Raw genomic sequence first — 19,881 nt, 5'->3', positions numbered from 1 at the left:
TCTACAACGAATGGATATGATTCTTAGTTATGTTATTTATGGAAATGTCAAGAATTTACCAAATAAGGAGAGTTTCTCATCGTCCAAGTTTCAATTGGACAGAAACTTGGAATCACGCAACTTGGTTGCATGATGACTGAGAAATTTCATATTTGGAAATTAGACTAATTCATTGACAAAGTGTCAAGTAAAGGACTAGGAGATCGAGTACACAAAAGTTGTGTGTTGATCGAGTTCACCATAAGAGTAACAAAGATATTCGTCATGATTTACTAAAGGCTTAGTAAATATGATTACACTTACAAGATTAAGTGTAATTTTGAATTGATTAAAGGGTTTAGATCAATAGCAAAACGAATAAGAAGAATCAAGTAGGCAGAAAGATAAGAGTTTCTCCATTCTAAGAAGAAGGGAGAGTACCTTTTATGCTTTATGATAGGTCTTAATGATTAAGAACCATATCTCAATTGATCCTCTAAGTGAGTCTTAGTACAATTGTATGTTTAAGAAGAGGAATCAAGGATTGAAGAAATGGTTAAATCAAGAAGTCTATCATACTTCGTTCCAATAACAAGTCTTAAAGTTAAGATTGTGACAATGAGTGAAAAGTATTAAAGGTTTATAACATTCATCAAATGTGGAATGTTGTGATGTCTTGAATAAGACAAAGACCTACTTGGACCAATTTATGAAGTGTTTTGATAAAAGCTACACTAACTCTTGAATATTTGTTTGTCAAGAAATGTTTTGATAAGAAAATCGTATATGTCAAGGAGTCAGTGGGAGTCTTAATAGTCTTGAAAAGTTTCAAGAACAAATCAAATAAACCTTATCGATCATCACTAGCACACGAGTTGAGGTTTACAACCTATCGTGAAGACATTATTTTGTTTCTGTGCCAATCCAATCGAGTTAATTATGCATGTGAGTCCTATGAGTTCTCATTTGAATGCATAAAAGGCAAGGACCTTGATCAATGGAAAGTACATTGATAGGAAAAGGTGAGTTGCTTAAATACTTGGAAGACATGGTGGGCAGCTGTGCTACCATAAGGCAAGAAATCAAGATTAAGGAAGTTCGATCCATATGAGTTTGAATTTGTCGTAAACTTTGGTTTTAACAAATTCACATAGATAGGAACACATACACCGTTTAAATCTAAGTGTCATAAGATTTCCTCCTTCATAAAAATGATTGTGAGAAAATGCTTTCACTAAGAAAGATTTTAAAAGATAGTGATCGTAAAATTGCATTCTCGAATTCGATCATGGTTACGGCATCCCTTTCCATAATTTGAATTGTGAGGTTTGGCAATTAGTCTTAATTGTTAAGACACACATATGAACTATCGAAGGCAAAGGTGTATAAGTTCAAGAAGCCTTGATAAAAGATTATCAAAGCACTAAGTATTAGAAACATGAACTTAAGAAATGCAATAAGTACTGTTTTTCTGAAAGTTAAGATGTTTATGAATACATGTCGAAGCTAGTGGGAGCATAAGTGTTATGTTTTATAATAATCATCATGATAGTGGGAGCATAAATGTTATGATTATTAAGGCACGTATTGCATAGTTGGCAATATTAATTATAGAAAACAAGAGTCATACTTTGCAAAGTTGTAAGGGTTGTATAGTTGTTTTGCTATAATTAAGGGAGAGAATATTATGCTTCATTTCAAATCTAAAGGATTAGGTTGTGGAATGTTAATAAATTTAGTCAAGGGTACATAGTGTGTTCTTAAAATTTCGATTATGATTACGGCATTCCTCTTCATAATTCGAATTTTGAGAACATAGCAAATAAAACATTGTGCATCGTGTCCCATACGCTATGGGTATAGGATCGATTGCAAATGCTTTAATGTTTGACCATTCTAAAATTTTCCAAATGTCTAGCACATTTAGAGGGAAAAGGGACTAGAATCGGTTTTGACTAAAATAATTAAACAACTATCAAAGGACAATCCAAAGTTCGACGAGGATTGGTTGCTTGTGAGTAGTTGGAAGTATAGTATTGGAAATTATGGAAATGTTTCCATATTGGATGGACAATATCGACATCATTACGAATAGATAAGATTCTATTAAGAAATTAGTTGTCATATGGAAAATATGGAAGCGTGTCCATATTGGGAAGTAGATATTGAAAATCTATGACTAGATTAGAAACTTTTATGCAAAAGGATGTTCAAAGGAATGTACTTTGAGAGAGAGACATCATATCTAAGGAATTGTCTTGTAACAATCTCTGATAGAGGACTTTGTAATATCATTGGCAATAGTTTTTGTGACTTTGGTGCAGTGACATTACGAAAGGATCGTTGCATAAAGTGTTAGAATCTAGCATATTCTATAAGTAGCAAGAATTTGATATTCTTACACTTAAGAAAAATGGATTTGGAGTTGTAAAATGAGAATGATTGGAAATGTGTTCAATTTGTCTATTTCACAAAAGTAAGAACCATAGGTAAACATTGTGTGCATGATAGGAGCATGGGACAAGTGTTGGAATTCAAGTAAGAAGTTGATTACCCGAAACGACAAATAATGAGTAATCGATATGGTGATAAATAAAACGTGTTTTGTTTATACTCAAAGGTTTGAGGCCATATGTGATTAGTATTATTCTTGTTTTTCACCTTGCATGTTTTGACTTCCAGAATAATTGAGTTTATTAAGAATAATCGAATTATTCAAACGGGCCACAGTCATTCATATGTGGGAAGTAGATATGAATGAAGACTGTCATGAATTGGTGTGTGGATTGTCTAGAAAAGTATTAGACAAAAGCAAATGTTTGCTGCAACGTTCATGAGTGCTTATGAATATGATTTGAGCATTGGATTAAACCCACGCTCACTTGGATCACTATCTCGAGTGATTAGTGAGACGATAACATCTTATATTCTTGAAACCGAGATGTGTGAGTTGTATCTTGCTAATCGGTTGCACATTGATAATGTGTAAACGCACTAGTAACTTGGTGTTATAAAACATATTGTTGTGTGTGATTTGGTTAGTGAGTGCAAGCAAGCATTGTATCAAAGTTTATCCGTTACTTTTATCCAAAGAAGGGTAAAAGCAATATCTTTGGTCCCCTCGATGGTTTAGTGATGACATACGTAAATGCTCGGCTGGGCTAGGGCTAATTTGATTTGTTCAATTAGTCTGTCGTCATAAATCGGAAATCGAGATATAGTACAAAGGGAATGATTTGAAATCATATCTCATACGATATCTAGAATGGAGGAATATATGATCCCTTATCTAAGGACACGCGTATCTGATATGATCAGAGTTGACAACGGCTTTGGAAAGCTACGATTGCAGATCAGGATCTGAAGTCATACGCAGAATAGTTGTTAGACTTATCCAAGTGGGAGACTGTTGGATTAGTGTCTAAGTCCATAACTATTTTGGTATGTAGTTGACCCGATGGTGCATGGTCCTTTTGGGTTGCCTTCAACAAAGCAACTTGATAGGATGATTTATGGAGAGTACGGATTAAATATGATTTATTAATGTATTATGAGAATAATATATTAAAGGAGAAATCATATTGTTTAATTAATATTGATCAATAATTAATTGGTAATTAGTTTTGTGACTAAAAGAGATTAATTAAACTTAAGGGATTGGAATTGTAATTATAAGATAATTGCAATTTGGGCCATGGATTGCCTTATATTAAGGGATGGACGAATTCTAATGGGAAACCCATAAGGAAATCGTCCATGGGCTTAATTAAAGGAGTCTATGGGTTGCTTAGGGCTTAAGCATCCAAATTAGGGTTTCCTTGTTAGATAACCCTAATAGCCCAAGTATATAAAGACCCCTTAAGGCTAAAAAACGTGGTTAAGCTTCATGTAAGGGTTTACACACGTTTTTGGCAGCCTCCAACCTCTCTCCTCTTCATCCTCTTGCTTATGGTGTTTGTGAACCATTAGAGGAGTGACACTTGTGACTCTAAGCCTTCCAAAGTCAATACAAGGAGGAATTAGGATTGTTATTGCTACATAACAATCAAGGTATGATCTTAAACCTAATTACATATTAATATGATTACTTGTATGTTAGAATTAGGGTTTATAGTCTTGGATTCAAAGCATGTACAATAGAGAAACCTAGATCCAAGCATTAGGGTTTGTATGAGCACATAGGATGTCTTATGACCAAAACCCATCATTTTTATGGATGTTACATAACTTGTATTCTCAGGAAATCGTTAAGCAGGTTGGTCATCAAGAACACATGGATTTTGTTGTATTTTTTGTTATCATTAAACATTTAACATTTGGAATGTAATTTGTAAACCAACACACTTATGTAAACTATGATGGTTGTTATATTTCATGTTTGATGATGATGTTGTCTTTGATTCAATTATATGCCTTGTGATGATATTACAAGATGAAGTCACCCGCCCCCGGACGTTTCCGTCGTCTAGTTCGGGGGTGTGACAGTTTCCGGCATGATCGGACGACATAAATCACCGTGAACTAGTTCTAATGGTCGATTTTCATTGTATGTTGTCATAGTCGGGAACGAATTTCTTGTTTGCTTGCCCACCAAGAAAGACTCACACAATTCATTCTCATGATCAAATTGGGGCAACCCTTTGACTAGACCTTCCTTGGACATCTTTTTCATTGACTCGAAATTGATGTGCCCAAGTCTTGCATGCCATCGCCACATATCTTCACTTAGTCTCGAATGAAGGCAAATAGGAGCTTCAATTTATAATTTTATTTTATAAAGGCGCTTTGGAGTTCTTTATACTTTCATTAATAAGCAATTATCGACATCGTGCATGGTCAAATAGTTTTCTTTCATTCGAATATCACACCTGACTTCGGTTGCTTGTCCGAGACTGATATCGTTCTTGAGATCTGGTATGTAGTCAATCTCCGTCATCAACATTTATTGACCCCTCTTGCCTTGGAAAAGTATCACAACTTTTCCTTTGATTTTTACACACGAATTATCTCCGAATTTAACCCTCCCGGTTATGCCTTCATCAAGTTTTTAGAAAAATGATCGGTTTCCCGTCATGTAATTACTCGCCCCGTTATCCAAATACCACACATCTTTATCTTGTGAGTCGTATCTAGACGGTATCACATTTTGTTCGTTTAAAAATATGGTCTCGTGTAAAAATACGGTCTCGTCGGTATCGTTATATTTGACAAAATTACTTTCTTGTAATTTTTTAATTCGGTCTGGACATCAAGATGCGAAATGGTCTGGTTTGTCACAACGGTAACAAATAATATTTGATCGATCCTTTTTATTTTTATTTTTTTCGGGTCAAAATTAGGCTTGTGATTTTTCTGCTTTGGTCCTTGTCGGTTCTTAATTCAATTGTTTGGTCCACCTGATCCATCCGACTCGTTTGCCCCATGATTAAACCCACTTGACGATCCTTTTCCTTTTGTCTTCCCTGTCACTCCTCCATGAGACCCCGATGATCCACCACTAGCGACACCTGTTGCCTTGGAGAACAGTACCTTCGCCTGACCTTCTCTTCCGTTATCCACCTCCTTCATCCTCTCGTCATAAGCTTTCAACTGCCCGCTGATGTCCTCGAACCCTACCGTTTTCAAATCCAAAACTTGCTCGAGAGAAGCAACGATATGGATGAAGTTTCTGGGCAGAGATTTCAAATTTCTTTTTTACTAACTTGGATTCCTCAACTGATTCCCCTAAAGCCGCTGACTTGGATGCGATTCCGGACAACTTTCTGGCAAAACTGTTGATTGTCTCTGACTCCCGCATCTTCAGGTGATCAAATTTAGCATTCAGGGTTTGTAATCGGGCCTCTTTTACATGATCAACACTTACATATCTTACTTTAATCGCATCCCAGAGTGCTTTAGTAGTCTCCACATCTCCGATTTGCATAATTAACGTCTCTAGGGTCGCCTGATACAACAACCCCATCACCAGGTAATCTTTTTCTTCATTCTTCTCTGTTCCTAGATCGATTACAGTCCATGCCTTATGAATTCGTAACACTACCTTCATTCTTAGTGCCCATATAGTGAAGTTGGTTGAATTTAGCATGGGACACTATACCAAAGTGGCTCCAATCTCTTTCTTCCTCACTGGAGCACTGCCTAAAGACCCTTCATCTCCTGCCATGTCGACTAAATGGTTGGGCCTTATGGTAAGACCTTGTAAAGGTTAGGGCCCAATTTGGAAAATTGGGCCATATGTTGGGCTTTGGCCCATTATTTGACTATTGGGCCTTTAGAGTGTGAGCTGGACATTAGGTGTGGTACCTAATTATTAATTGGGTATTGTTTGATGTTGGCAGTTCAAGAATCTGTCAACCAGCAACTGGAGTTTTATCCGTGGGACTTCAACAGTGTCAGGTGAGTTACCTCACTATACTAAGGAGTTTAAGACACCAAGGCTTGCTCATTGGATATGATATCTTAGCAGTTGGTAGTATGTTGAGTATGAGTTAGTGTTGTATGTTAGTTGCTATGCCAGTTAGGTAGATCTGTAGGACTACCTGTAGTATCATGTGATTATTTGTATGTGTATTAGTTGTGTTATATGTCGACATATTATGTGGGATGGGTTGAGGTGATACTGCTCCGTGCGGTAACCAACAAACCCGAGAGCATTCCAGATACGAGCTGAGGGAGTCTCGTACCATGGGCTCGGTGGCAATCGAGATGTGAGTTGTGGGCCCGGACGGCAATCCAGAATCACACTGTGGGCCTAATGATAATCCACTCTGTAAAGCTATGGACCCAGTACATGTTGTTATTTGTATATGTGTTGTTTGCAGTGTATCAGTATTTTGGGGGAACTCATTAAGCTTTGGGCTTACAATTTCAGTTTTGGTTTCAGGTACCTCAGATAATCGCGAGAAGACAAAGGCGTGATCGTACAACTCCTCACTTTTATGACTATGTTTCTGGGATACTCTGATTTAGAACTATTTTGAAAACAAATTGGTAATAACTGTTGGTTTCTACATGTTTTAAAAAGTTTAAATTTGGCCGGATTTTTATGGGTGTTACATTTTGAAATCATAACTCGATTTTAACAATGTATATATAAATTCTAATTACCGACTTGTGAATTAGAATATGAAAACTAAGAACCGACTTGAACATAGTTTCCTAAAACTATGCTTTAAATTGAATTGCTTGGTCTCCGAATCCTACTTGACCTAGGATTCCAACATTTGATATATTTTATATAGTTTTCTCATCTAATTAATTTGATGTTTTTAGAAACGCATTATATTTAATATTGATATTTTTTTAATAAAAATATAGTTATAAATACAAAGAAGACGAAATAAATATTTATTTTACTTTTAATTTTTAAAATATTGACTAATTACTCGAAAAATTAAAGTTTATATTAAAATATGACTAAAAAGATAAAAGTAAATATATTATCAAAAAGAGAAAATAAAGTACAAATACAATAACAAATAATAAATATTAAAATATTAAATAAATAAAATTACAAATCATATACTTCAAATATATTAAGTAGTTTTTGAATAATTTATTTAAAAAACAACAAGTTATAAAAAAACTCCAATTTCTCTTAAAATAATATACCACATATATTACAAGTTGATACTGCATAGAAATCATGGCAAAATATTGTTCATTGGTGCACGCTATTATCGTACAGCTCAAACGATGTCGTTTGGTTGGACTTCATATGTTTTGAGAGAGAGAGAGAACGGTGTCGTTAGTTGGACTTCATAAGAGAGAGAGAGAGAGAGAGAGAGAGAGAGAGTCAAGCAATGAATCATCAAAGCTCAGTTCTTTCAAACTAATATTCTGTCCCCACCATCTCTCTCCCTATATCTCCTCGGTCTCCGCCACCCCGTTTGCCGGAAAACCTCCTCCCTCTTTCTACTTCTATGTTCTGAAAATCTTCAAGCGAAAAGAGGGTATCCAACTCACATCTCCTTCTCTCTCCATCTCTCTTCATTTCAAAAACACTTCAAACCCCGTTTATATATATCGATTTCATTAAGAAATCCAGAAAACCCATCTCAAATCGCTTCAAAATACATGTATGTATAGATAAAAACGTCACACATGCATTCATGAGTTGCGTTTGGACCGAGTATCTTATCGGGGGTGGCGAATGGGTTGTCTCATCTCTCATCTGGCTGCGAAATTCGCCTTCTTTCCTCCATCTCCCCCAACCTACCAGATCAAGAAATGCGATGACGGAAAACAAATTGCTGTCTACACCTCCTCCTCCATTCCCCTCACCGGCGGCGTTGATGACGCCGGTGGCGGCGGCGCTTGCTCACTTGATGTATTGTCACTAGACACTAAAAGAGGCAACAAGATCGTAGCTTTTTACCTGAAAAACCCATATGCAAGGCTCACTCTCCTCTATTCTCATGGCAATGCTGCTGATTTAGGTCAACTATTTGACCTTTTTGTTCAACTCAAAGCTAATCTTCGAGTCAATCTCATGGGGTCCGTATATCTCTTTGTTCTTTCTTTTTCTTATTAATCTTTATCCATGAATATGTGTAGTTGTTTGTGTACTTTATACTTCATTTTTTTTGTAGAAATTATTTACTCAATCTTCCCTTTTGTGTCTCTATTTTTATGGGGTTTTAATTTCTTTTTGTTCTATGTTTCCCAAATTCTTGAATCATACTCGGTTTTGCTTCTCTTTGTGTCTAAACTCTATACGTTTCTTTAAATTTGTACCTTTTTAATGTTGATTATGTTTAGCTTGTAATGTTGTTTGATGTGATGTTAATGGGTTTTTTTATATTTTCTTTTTCTCTTTTATTTTTTCAAGATTTGCATTGATATGAATGCATTAACTATTTGTCGATGTGAAATGTCCTTATCCCACGAGGGTTGGTGAATTGCACACTTCCCCCTTTTCTGCCAAAGTTTTTAACTTTATGTAAGAATTTAAGGTTTCTTTTTTCTAAAATTTAAATTTATTTTTACAAGATTTGTGTCGTTTTAAAATAGTCATAGTATTCCGATTCCGATTGCGTTTAAAGTTTTTCAAAAATTTCACTTTAGTTTTTTATATCTGTAAAGTATGAACAGTTTTTACTGATGATTTACCTGAATAAAGATGGAACAAAAAACCAAGAAATAGCTGATGAATCTTGATAGAGATAGTGGTCTTTGTGCAGTGTGTTATTCTGCCAAATGGGGTCACAAAATTTCGCAACATTGTTTTTTTACCCTTTGATATTTAGTTCATACAAAATAGTAAAATCTCGAGTATTTTAAAAAAAAATCTTAAATTGCATTAGATATAAGATATTCTATTCTTTAAGGTCAAAAAGATTAGATCTTGATAATTAAATATGGAGTTGAAAGGAAAATTGATTATTAAGATACACGTAAAATTAAAATTAGTTGTACATTTTTATTGCATTCATAGTTGCGTTTATTTACTTTCACATTTACTTTTTCCCATTTATTATGTTCTGTAGATTTTCCTTAGCGTCATTTCATATACAGTAGAAGTTCACTTCCTAAAAATCTGGCTTTTTAAAAAGTTTTCGGCTTAATTTAAATTATCGATTAATAAAGTACACCTTAATTATAAAAAGTTAGCCTAATAAGAATCAAATTTTGGGTATGAAATTTCAAATTTGGCTGCTTCTTAACATCTTTTACACATTCAATGGTGTCATATATAATGATTGATGTTTGTATATTTTTTAATTTTCTTAAACAGGTATGATTACTCGGGCTACGGGGCATCTACTGGAAAAGTACGAATTTTTCTTTAATTTCTTTCAACTTTTTGCTACAATTAACGTTTTCTTTCGAATTGTTTTCATAAAATATCGAGTTATACTCAAAACGAAATAACTTAATTGCAAGAAAATTTAGATCCCATGAAAAGTAAAAGTCTTTGGATCAACTTCTAGGGAATTGCATATCGATTGGTATCTCATGGAGTATGAAATTATTGAATGATGACTTGTTATTTTTGGGCACTTTATGTGTTAACTAAAAAAAAGGTTGTATGAGATAAAAAGAGTAAGATCACGTGGCAATAATGATTCTAGATTTTTTTATCACGTTATATTTTGTAATTTTCTTTGGTAAAATTCTAAATCTTTTTTTAACAGAAAAATCCTTTTATTTTCCAAAAATCACATAATGTCATTTCCTGTTAAAATAAAAAAAATATCTTTTCCATTAAGTTGTGTAAAATCCTTCTAAAAGCTTTTTTTACCACATGTCAATCTCTTATGGATTTTGACAGTTATCATTTTGTGGTATTTTTGAAATAATTATTATCCACTTGTTATTTTTTGGTTTGTTTCATCTTTTACTTAAAGTCATATATATATATATATATATATATATATATATATATATATATATATATATATATGTGCAATAAATATGTTTTTTCCTTTCTTGTTTTAAATTTTGTACATTACAAAATATTTTCTGTTTATATTTTAATTTAATATTTAATCTTTTTAAACCAACCTGTGTAATACGCGAGTTTCACACCTAGTGTTAAATAAATAGGATTTTGTGTAAATTTTATTTTTAGACTTTATCAAAAAAATTTCCAAAATAATGAAATTTTTCTGCATAAAACCCTAGAAATAACAACATACTTCCATTGACTAGTTTACTATAATATTCTACTTTCATTTATTTGAGTATTAAAGCATTTTATTTGTGTTCTAAAACATCAAGTATAATAGTAATTCAAATGAATTGTGAGATATTAATATTTAATCATCATTACATCTTAAAACAATTGTTTTGATTTTTCAGCCAAGTGAAATTAATACATACGCCGATATAGAGGCAGTATACGAGTGTCTTGAAACCGAATATGGAGTTAGCCAAGAAGACATAATTCTTTACGGGCAGTCGGTCGGAAGTGGGCCCACACTTCACTTAGCTGCCCGGTTGCCGAGGTTAAGAGGCGTTGTTCTTCATAGTGCAATTCTTTCTGGCCTTCGTGTTGTGTGTCATATGAAATGCACACTTTGCTTCGATATATACAAGGTCAAAAAAATTCATCATCTCATCTTTTAATAATTATTTAAAAAAAAAACTTTCACAATTAAGTCCAACTTTCTACCAATTTGCCCTCGTTAAGTACGCATTCGTTTTCTCGGATATTTTTTAATATCATTTATCCAAAGTCCAAACGACACTTGATGTGACAAAAAGTAGGAGCTTTAATTTACATCGTTCTTTATTTTATCATTTCATGTCATATGAAAGTTGATAAACGTCTAAATTCAATAGCCTTCAGTAACGTTAAAATGGTGGCGCGTTTTTGACCAAAAGAAATTTTGTTAAAAATAATTTAGAGTACTTAACGTTTTTTTTTTTTGATAATTGCAGAATGTTAATAAAATCAGGAAGGTGAAGTGCCCTACGCTTGTGATACATGTAAGTTTCTCCCTCGACTTCTTCGAAGATTTATTATGTGTTTTCTTATTCGTGTTGATTTTTTGAATATATTATTGTGATCAATGATCTTATTTTTAAGGTTATATTTGTCTTTTTAACACATTCTTAATGAAATAGGGAACAGAAGATGATGTAGTGAATTGGCTACATGGAAATGGATTATGGAAAATGGCGAAGGACCCGTATGAACCATTATGGATAAAAGGGGGTGGTCATTGTAACTTAGAGCTTTACCCTGATTACGTCCGCCATCTTTGTCGATTCATACATGAAATGGAAACAATCACGACCAAAACTCGACTCAAAAAGATCAAATCCAATCTCCACTTTCCACAAAAGTCAAAATCAAACCCTAACAGATGTAGTTTCTGTTGCATAAAAATCGGGCAGCCCAAATGCCCGAAATGTTGCAAACCGAGCTGTGGGTGGAAGAAACCGAAATGCCTGGATGTGAAATTACCGAAATGCCCGGATGTGAAATTACCAAAATGCCCCGATTGTTTGAGATGTGGTTGTGGTCCATGCGGATGCTTCATGTGTTGTTCGTGCAAATGCAAGTGCGTAAATTGTTGTTGGTGATATTTGATATTGTTTTGGGGTATACGTTTGGATGAAGGAAAGGGTTTAAATGTAATTTAAGTGTTTGTATAGATTTGGGGGTTTGTTTAACAAGTATCTGAAAGTGGTGGGACTATAGGTGATAACTATGGTTTTCTTGAGGTTTATGATTCGGGAAAAGGGTTATTTACTTATTTAGCAAAGTTGTAATATGTCAAAACACTTTTAAGAGGTGGATTATTTTCGGTAATCTTGCTATATGTTCATGTAGTTTGTAGGCTTTAAAGGTTCTGTATTCTTTGTTTATTTGCTGAAATTATGCGATGATGTAAAACATGAATTATTTAATTTTTAGTTTAGAAGTTCTTGAGGATGAAGATGAAGATGAAGGTAGGGGGAAAATGGTCACTTGAATAGTTGAATAGATTTGGGTCTTGAGCTGTTAACAAAAATATCTTTTATGGAGGAAAAATGTTATAGATGAAAGAAAAGTTAGATGTAAAAGTTAACCAACTACAAGGACAAAAAATGTAACATACACTATTATTTGATGAATGTTCACAAGTTAAAAAAGTATAAAGAAAATGATCCAAATAATAATACTTCTGCAAAATAATTGTAATCAAGCTAGAGTTGATCCAAATAATACCATTTTCCCACATGTTTCGCAAACAAAATTACGCAAAAGGGAGGTTAACTTCTTTGGAATTTGATTTAGAATATAGTTTGTCAAATTTCAATGTAGTCAAGTATTTACCATAATAAATGAAAATGTTATTGCCACTTGTCATTGTTTCATTTATTTTGTCATAATTTTTAAATATATTTATTTTCCACTTGTCAATTACTTTATTATTGATTTCCACTGTATTATTAATTTAGTTTCTATAAATTAAACCTACTATAATAACTATTAATTTCAAATTTCAAATTTTAATTTTAATTTCAAATAAATTTACACTTTAAACATTTGTATTTAACATTTTATTATATCTACCCTAATAAATGAAAATGTTATTGTCACTTGTCATTCTTTCATTTAAAGAACGTCGAAAACGGAGTTCGTATGCGAAAATTATGAATTTCTGAAGTTTGGGACGCGAACCCCAAAGTTGTGTAAGAGACCACGATGTGGCAAGCAGTGCCATGACGTGGCAAGTCCCCTGACACCTCCGGGAGTCCCCCAGATGCAACTTGCAATGACGTATGCAATGACAACCAAGCCCACGACGTGGAAAAAGGGTGCCACGACGTGGCAAGAGCCAAATTTACCCTATAAATAGATTTGAAGGGCCAGCCGACTATGGTTGCTCGATCCCTTCTCTCCCACTCCCGATACACCTTCTAAGCCCTATTTTAACCCCCCGAAGCCCCGGTATCAACCCCGAGACCCGAAGCAAGTCCTGAAGCCCGAAGATCTCGAGAAGAAAAGAGTTTTCGAGCCGAACTCTGTCCGTGAGAAACCCGGTGTGTGAAGATATCCCGGTTTCACCGACAAATACTACTCTTAGAGCTGTAGTGCTGTCCGAGCATCGTCTAACCAGGTGAGTGTGTGGTTACTTTCTTCTAACGCATAAATACGAAGTATTTTATATGAAATACGTGTTATGTGTATATTTTGTTGTTATATGCGTGAATGTATATTCACTTTCTTCTACATTTGCTATGAAGTATGTGCTAGGTGTTTATACATTGTTTGTTTACTTGAGATAAATGTTGAAATACATGTTTTAAAAGATTTAAACTGTATATGTATTTGCATCTACAAATATGTTGGGTAGAACATGGGTAGATGAAATAGTTGATGTGAGACGAAATAATAAGTATTTTTGAACTCTATGTGTTCACTTGGTGTTTGGACTCAATGTGTTCATTAGGTATTTTAGAACTCTATGTGTTCACTTGGTGTTTGGACTCAATGTGTTCATTAGGTATTTTAGAACTCTATGTGTTCACTTAGTGTTTGGACTCAATGTGTTCATTAGGTATTTTAGAACTCTATGTGTTCACTTGATGTTTGGACTAAATGTGTTCATTAGGTATTTTAGAACTCTATGTGTTCACTTGGTATTTTTGGACTCAATGTGTTCATTAGGTATTTTAGAACTCTATGTGTTCACTTGGTATTGTTGAACTGAGTGTGCTCACTAAGTGTTTTAAAACTAAGTATTCACCAGATGTTTTGAATTAATTGTTCACTAGGAGTATTAGAACTAGGTGTTTGTTAAGTATGTTGAACTAAGTGTTTACCAGTCATAATTTGTGGACCTTGGCGGTTGTGGACTTTGTGTCAATTCCTTAGGTCAATCCTTAGGAATAAATGGATATAGGATAGTTGATTCTTAGGGTAAATCCTTAAGAAATAAAGGAGATAATGGGAATGAGTATTTGGGTTGATTGTTTGATAATTGAATATAATAAATGTATTATTGTGGGATGAAAACCCTATATGCTCACCAGGCTCCCAAGCCTGACCCACTCAGTTTTCTTTGCATTACAGGTAATGGCACAAGAGTATAAATTGGTGGACTTGATGAGAGATTTTGGATTATAGATCAGTAGTTACAAATAACTGTTGTAAGGTCTATTTTATATTGTTTATGCTTTTGGTTTGTATCGAACATGATATCCCGAGGTTTTATTATTTAATAAAAATACATTCTCTTTGAGAAACGTTTTGATAAATTTTATCATATTTTGTTTTGGGAACAAATTCCACAACTCTTTTAATCAAAAGGATTTACTCTGATTTTATAAAACAAAGCATAAACAAATCGGTCTTTTCTGGCAGTAAAATTGGGGATGTCACAGTTGGTATCAGAGCATTAGTTTAAGCGAACTAGGAATTTGTAGGAAATTTCTAGACTTAAACTTAGAATGCTAAGTAATGATTGTGAGCAGTGTGTCTAAAATATGTTAGGTAGTACACCTAAATTGACACAAGCACTAGTTTAGTTTAGGAATGATGCCTAAAATGCTTTTATGTGCGAATTGTTTTGTGTGATAGCTAAATTAATGCTATTATTTGTTCGGATCTATGGTCTGTTGTCGACCAGATCTGGAAACCTTATGTGTTTAGGATTCTAAGTGTACGACTACGAAATTAGAACTAGCATGTAAACGTTTCGGAGTGATAAGGAGATTTATACGTTTATCGTAAATAAAAAAAACTTTCTTATCTTAAAAATTCTCGCTTGGTACACCAAATGTTTGCTTAGATGTACAAGAGGTCATGGTGAAGACTCTTAGATAAATTGAGTAAATGGAGGAAATGAAGAAGGCTTATGATAGTGGATGACACCTATCAGAAGATATCGTAAGAGTGGTATCTTGTCTTTAGAGTATGTATTATGAAATAAAAATACGTTTAGAGGAGTACAGTACGTCTGAAGTACACTTTCGATTGGCAGGATGATGAAAAGATTGATGAAATTCTTGAAGTCGTTTTATCGTCTGGTATTTCCATCACCAATCGAGTTGAAGTAGAGTTGATGATTGAAGATTGAGTAATGAAGAAGTCTTAGTAGAGTCTAGGGAAATTGTTTATGATTATTTGGACACATTCGTATGTGTTAAATTGTTTTGTGATTTTCTTGTATGGTGACTTGGTCGACTGCGGGACAATACTTGGGACGAGTATGAGTAGGTGTGAAAGGTAGTAGATGCATATACTACCGGAAGCACATGACTCGCACTTGGATCAGGGAAAGTCACAAGGTTACCAAGAAGCTAGTAATTGATTCCGTTTTGTTCAAGTGTGTCATTACCCTTGTTTCGGTAGTGACTAGTAAGATGGTTGTTATTTTGACCCTAGTGATCATATCAAATTGAGTCCGACTACGATGAGTTTTTTACGTGGTTCAGAGAACCGAGTTCGAGGTAGCATCTGACTCAAGTCAGAAGATTGAAATCAATGTGATCGATAGCATCGTGCTCGTTGTTAAGGAAGCTTGTAGCTAGAAATGCTACATGTAAAAATGTGATTATATCACATTAGAATATGAAGGACGGTATATTCCATTCTAGAGTTTGACTCTAAGAGACTTGAGTCTAAGCGTAGCATCATACAATGAGAGGTCATTAGAACACGACCCATCGGTTTGTTACAATAGATAAATGAAAGTATTTATCCTGAGAAGAAGAAGGAGTCCACAATAAGGACTTATTTTGTAACTTGGAAGTTATGATTGAAAGTACAACATAGTACGATAAGCAGATGCAAGATTGGGCATCGTCTGCGGTCAAGAAAGCCATAGAGTTAAATACTCTATCAAAGAAACATAGAAGTTACAGTTATTACCTAGGATGAAGAGATAACTTGTGGAATCATTATGCAAGTCCTATTTCGTTGATGATTCCGGGACGTAATCATCCTAAGGGGGAGATAATTGTAATGCCCGTAGATCCGGACTAGTCAAATTAGAGACGATAAGCATCAAAAATGAATTTTTGATGGAAGATTATTTAGAAGGATTAATCTTAACCAAGTTGTAGTATATTTCACAAGGTTTCCGTGCATATAAAGAACGCCAAAATCCGAGTTATAACGAAGAAGTTATGACCTGTCGAAGTTTCGCGACAGAACCGACATGACCCAGCGCGACGTAAATAGTGAATTTACATTAGAGAGATATTTTTCCAAAACAATATAAATGATAATTGAATATCTCATCGATAGTATCGCAACGATGGAAAGACGGACGAAAACGGACGTCAGACGAAGGAGTTATGAGTTTATAACGTAGTTTTCTTGTCCCGGCCTACTAAAAATAATATATAAGTAATATAATTATAATATATTAAAAATAAAGTCAAAATTAGCCAATGGAGTCAAAACGAGAGTTGTAGAGCATAATCTCACCTTCGTGTCGATATAAAGAACGTCCAAAATGGAGTTCGTATGCGAAAGTTATGAATTTCTGAAGTTCGGGGCGCGAACCCCAAAGCTGTGTCAGAGACCACGACGTGGCAAGTCCCATGACACCTCCGGGAGTCCCCCAGATGCAACTTTCAATGACCTATGCAGTGACGACCAAGCCCACGACGTGGAGACGTGGCACGAGCCAAATTTTCCCTATAAATAGATTTGAAGGGCCAGCCGACTATGGTTGCTCCATCCCTTCTCTCCCACTCCCGATACACCCTCTAAGCCCTATTTTAACCCCCCGAAGCCCCAATATCAACCCCGAGACCCGAAGCAAGTCCCGAAGCCCGAAGATCCCGAGAAGAAAAGAGTTTTCGACCCGAAGCTCTGTCCGTGAGAAACCCGGTGTGTGAAGATATCCCGGTTTCACCGAAGAATACTACTCTTAGAGCTGTAGTGCTGTCCGAGCATCGTCTAACCAGGTGAGTGTGTGGTTACTTTCTTCTAACGCATAAATACAAAGTATTTTAAACGAAATACGTGTTATGTGTATATTTTGTTGTTATATGCGTGAATGTATATTCACTTTCTTCTACCGCATAGATATGAAGTATTTGCTATGAAGTATGTGCTAGGTGTTTATACATTGTTTGTTTACTTGAGATAAATGTTGAAATACATGTTTTAAAAGATTTAAACTGTATATGTATTTGCATCTACAAATATGTTGGGTAGAACATGGGTAGATGCAATACTTGATGTGAGATGAAATAATAAGTGTTTTTGAACTCTATGTGTTCACTTGGTGTTTGGACTCAATGTGTTCATTTGGTATTTTAGAACTCTATGTGTTCACTTGGTGTTTGGACTCAATGTGTTCATTAGGTATTTTAGAACTCTATGTGTTCACTTGGTGTTTGGACTCAATGTGTTCATTAGGTATTTTAGAACTCTCTGTGTTCACTTGGTGTTTGGACTCAATGTGTTCATTAGCTATTTTAGAACTCTATGTGTTCACTTGGTATTTTTGGACTTAATGTGTTCATTAGGTATTTTAGAACTCTATGTTTTCACTTGGTATTGTTGAACTGAGTGTGCTCACTAAGTGTTTTAGAACTAAGTATTCACCAGATGTTTTGAATTAATTGTTCACTAGGAGTATTAGAACTAGGTGTTTGTTAAGTATGTTGAACTAAGTGTTTACCAGTCGTAATTTGTGGACCTTGGCAGTGGTGGACTTTGTGTCAATTCCTTAGGACAATCCTTAGGAATAAATGGATAAAGGATAGTTGATTCTTAGGGTAAATCCTTAAGAAATAAAGGAGATAATGGGAATGAGTATTTGGGTTGATTGTTTGATAATTGAATATAATAAATGTATTATTGTGGGATGAAAACCCTATATGCTCACCAGGATCCCAAGCCTGACCCACTCAGTTTTCTTTGCATTACAGGTAATGGCACAAGAGTATAAATTGGTGGACTTGATGAGAGATTTTGGATTATAGATCAGTAGTTACAAATAACTGCTGTAAGGTCTATTTTATATTGTTTATGCTTTTGGTCTGTATCGAACATGATATCCCGAGGTTTTATTATTTAATAAAAATACATTCTCTTTGAGAAACGTTTTGATAAATTTTATCATATTTTGTTTTGGGAACAAATTCCGCAACTCTTTTAATCAAAAGGATTTACTCTGATTTTATAAAACAAAGCATAAACAAATCGGTCTTTTCTGGCCGTGAAATTGGGGATGTCACAGTCTGGTTGCAGTGAAAGCATACTACAAATCCCTTGGGGTAATCCCTGGCCATATGCCCCTCCTTGCCACATTTGTAGCAAGACCCCGCTCTGCACACCCCCTCGTGGCTCTTGCTGCACTTTCCACAAGCGCGGCCCTTATGACTCCCAGATCGCAAATCAGCGGGCTTGGCCTGCTTGGCTGCCGGATGAGACTGTGCCGGCCGCCGATCCCTCGCTTGAGACTTTGCCTCCTCCCTAGCCTGGGTCTCCAGCTCTATCTCCCTCTTCCGGGCATTTGCCTGAAGCTCAACAAATGTCCGATACGTTGAGTTCACCACAAACTCCCGTATATCCCTCCTCAAAATGCTCAGGTAGCGGCTCATACGTGCCTGCTCGGAAGACACGTGCGCTGGGCAAAACATCGCCCGCTCATGGAACTTCCTTGTAATCACCGTAACAGAATCAGTACGCTGCTTGAGGGTCAAAAACTCTTGGGTCAAACATTCCCTTTCCATCTGGGGAACGTACTCATCTCGGAACATAGCAGTGAACCTCTCCCAAGTCACTGCAGCAAGCTCAACAGGCGAATAATGCGCCGTCACAAACTTCCACCAGTCCTTCGCTCCAAAGCGAAGCTGGTTCAGCGTGAACCGGACCCTCAAATGCTCAGGAGATGAGAAAGTAAAGAAACATCCCTCTATGTCTGATATCCACCTCACTGCTGCAATCGGATCTTGGGTCCCATCAAAATCCGGTGGTTTTGTGTTGCTGAACTCCCAGAACAGCAACACATCACCACCCTGCGGTCTAGCCGCAACTACAACTACAGTGGCCGCAGCAACAACAGCCTCAGAAAGAGCAGCGTATCTCTCATCGAATGTCTCTATCAGGGTGGTCTTAATAGACCCGAACATCTCTGGAATCTCATCGCGGATGGCAACAACCACCTCATCATGAGTCATCTGGCAGAGCTCCTCATCGCTCACACCCCCTCCACTGGTCCCTGGTCTGTGACGTGTCCCTACCATGATGCCTCTCTGAAATACAACATAAGATATCAGTAATTTGCTCTAATGTACATAGACTTGATATCCCAACCCTACTTGATCTCTGGTGCCCTAAGGATTCTTACTTGGGTTGCGTACTGACCCGATGCCTTCGATAGTACGGGCCCAATACTACCGACCACACCGACTCAACATTCACACCAAGTCCTCCTCCCAGAGCCCCAAATCCCAAGTACACTATTCTCTCTAATCATGTGCTACTCACAAACAAAT

The 19,881-nt window shown here is 35.6% G+C and overlaps 1 protein-coding gene across 1 annotated transcript; it reads left to right on the top strand.

Annotated features, from left to right (window-relative positions):
• Nucleotides 1-7,699: 7,699 nt before the first annotated feature.
• Nucleotides 7,700-12,241, top strand: LOC145001506 (alpha/beta-Hydrolases superfamily protein). Its single transcript, XM_078960882.1, has 5 exons — nucleotides 7,700-8,475; nucleotides 9,716-9,752; nucleotides 10,783-11,019; nucleotides 11,365-11,412; nucleotides 11,551-12,241. The coding sequence occupies exons 1-5, from the start codon at nucleotides 8,132-8,134 to the stop codon at nucleotides 12,010-12,012; spliced, it is 1,128 nt and encodes a 375-aa protein (XP_078817008.1). The 5' UTR covers nucleotides 7,700-8,131; the 3' UTR covers nucleotides 12,013-12,241.
• Nucleotides 12,242-19,881: the final 7,640 nt, after the last annotated feature.

The sequence above is a fragment of the Lactuca saligna genome, chromosome 6 (assembly GCF_052625555.1).
Source record: "Lactuca saligna cultivar CGN05327 chromosome 6, ASM5262555v1, whole genome shotgun sequence".
Taxonomy (NCBI): Eukaryota; Viridiplantae; Streptophyta; class Magnoliopsida; order Asterales; family Asteraceae; genus Lactuca; species Lactuca saligna.
The sequence above is the reverse complement of the archived record's forward strand: the minus strand, read 5'-3'. Positions and strand labels throughout refer to the sequence as shown.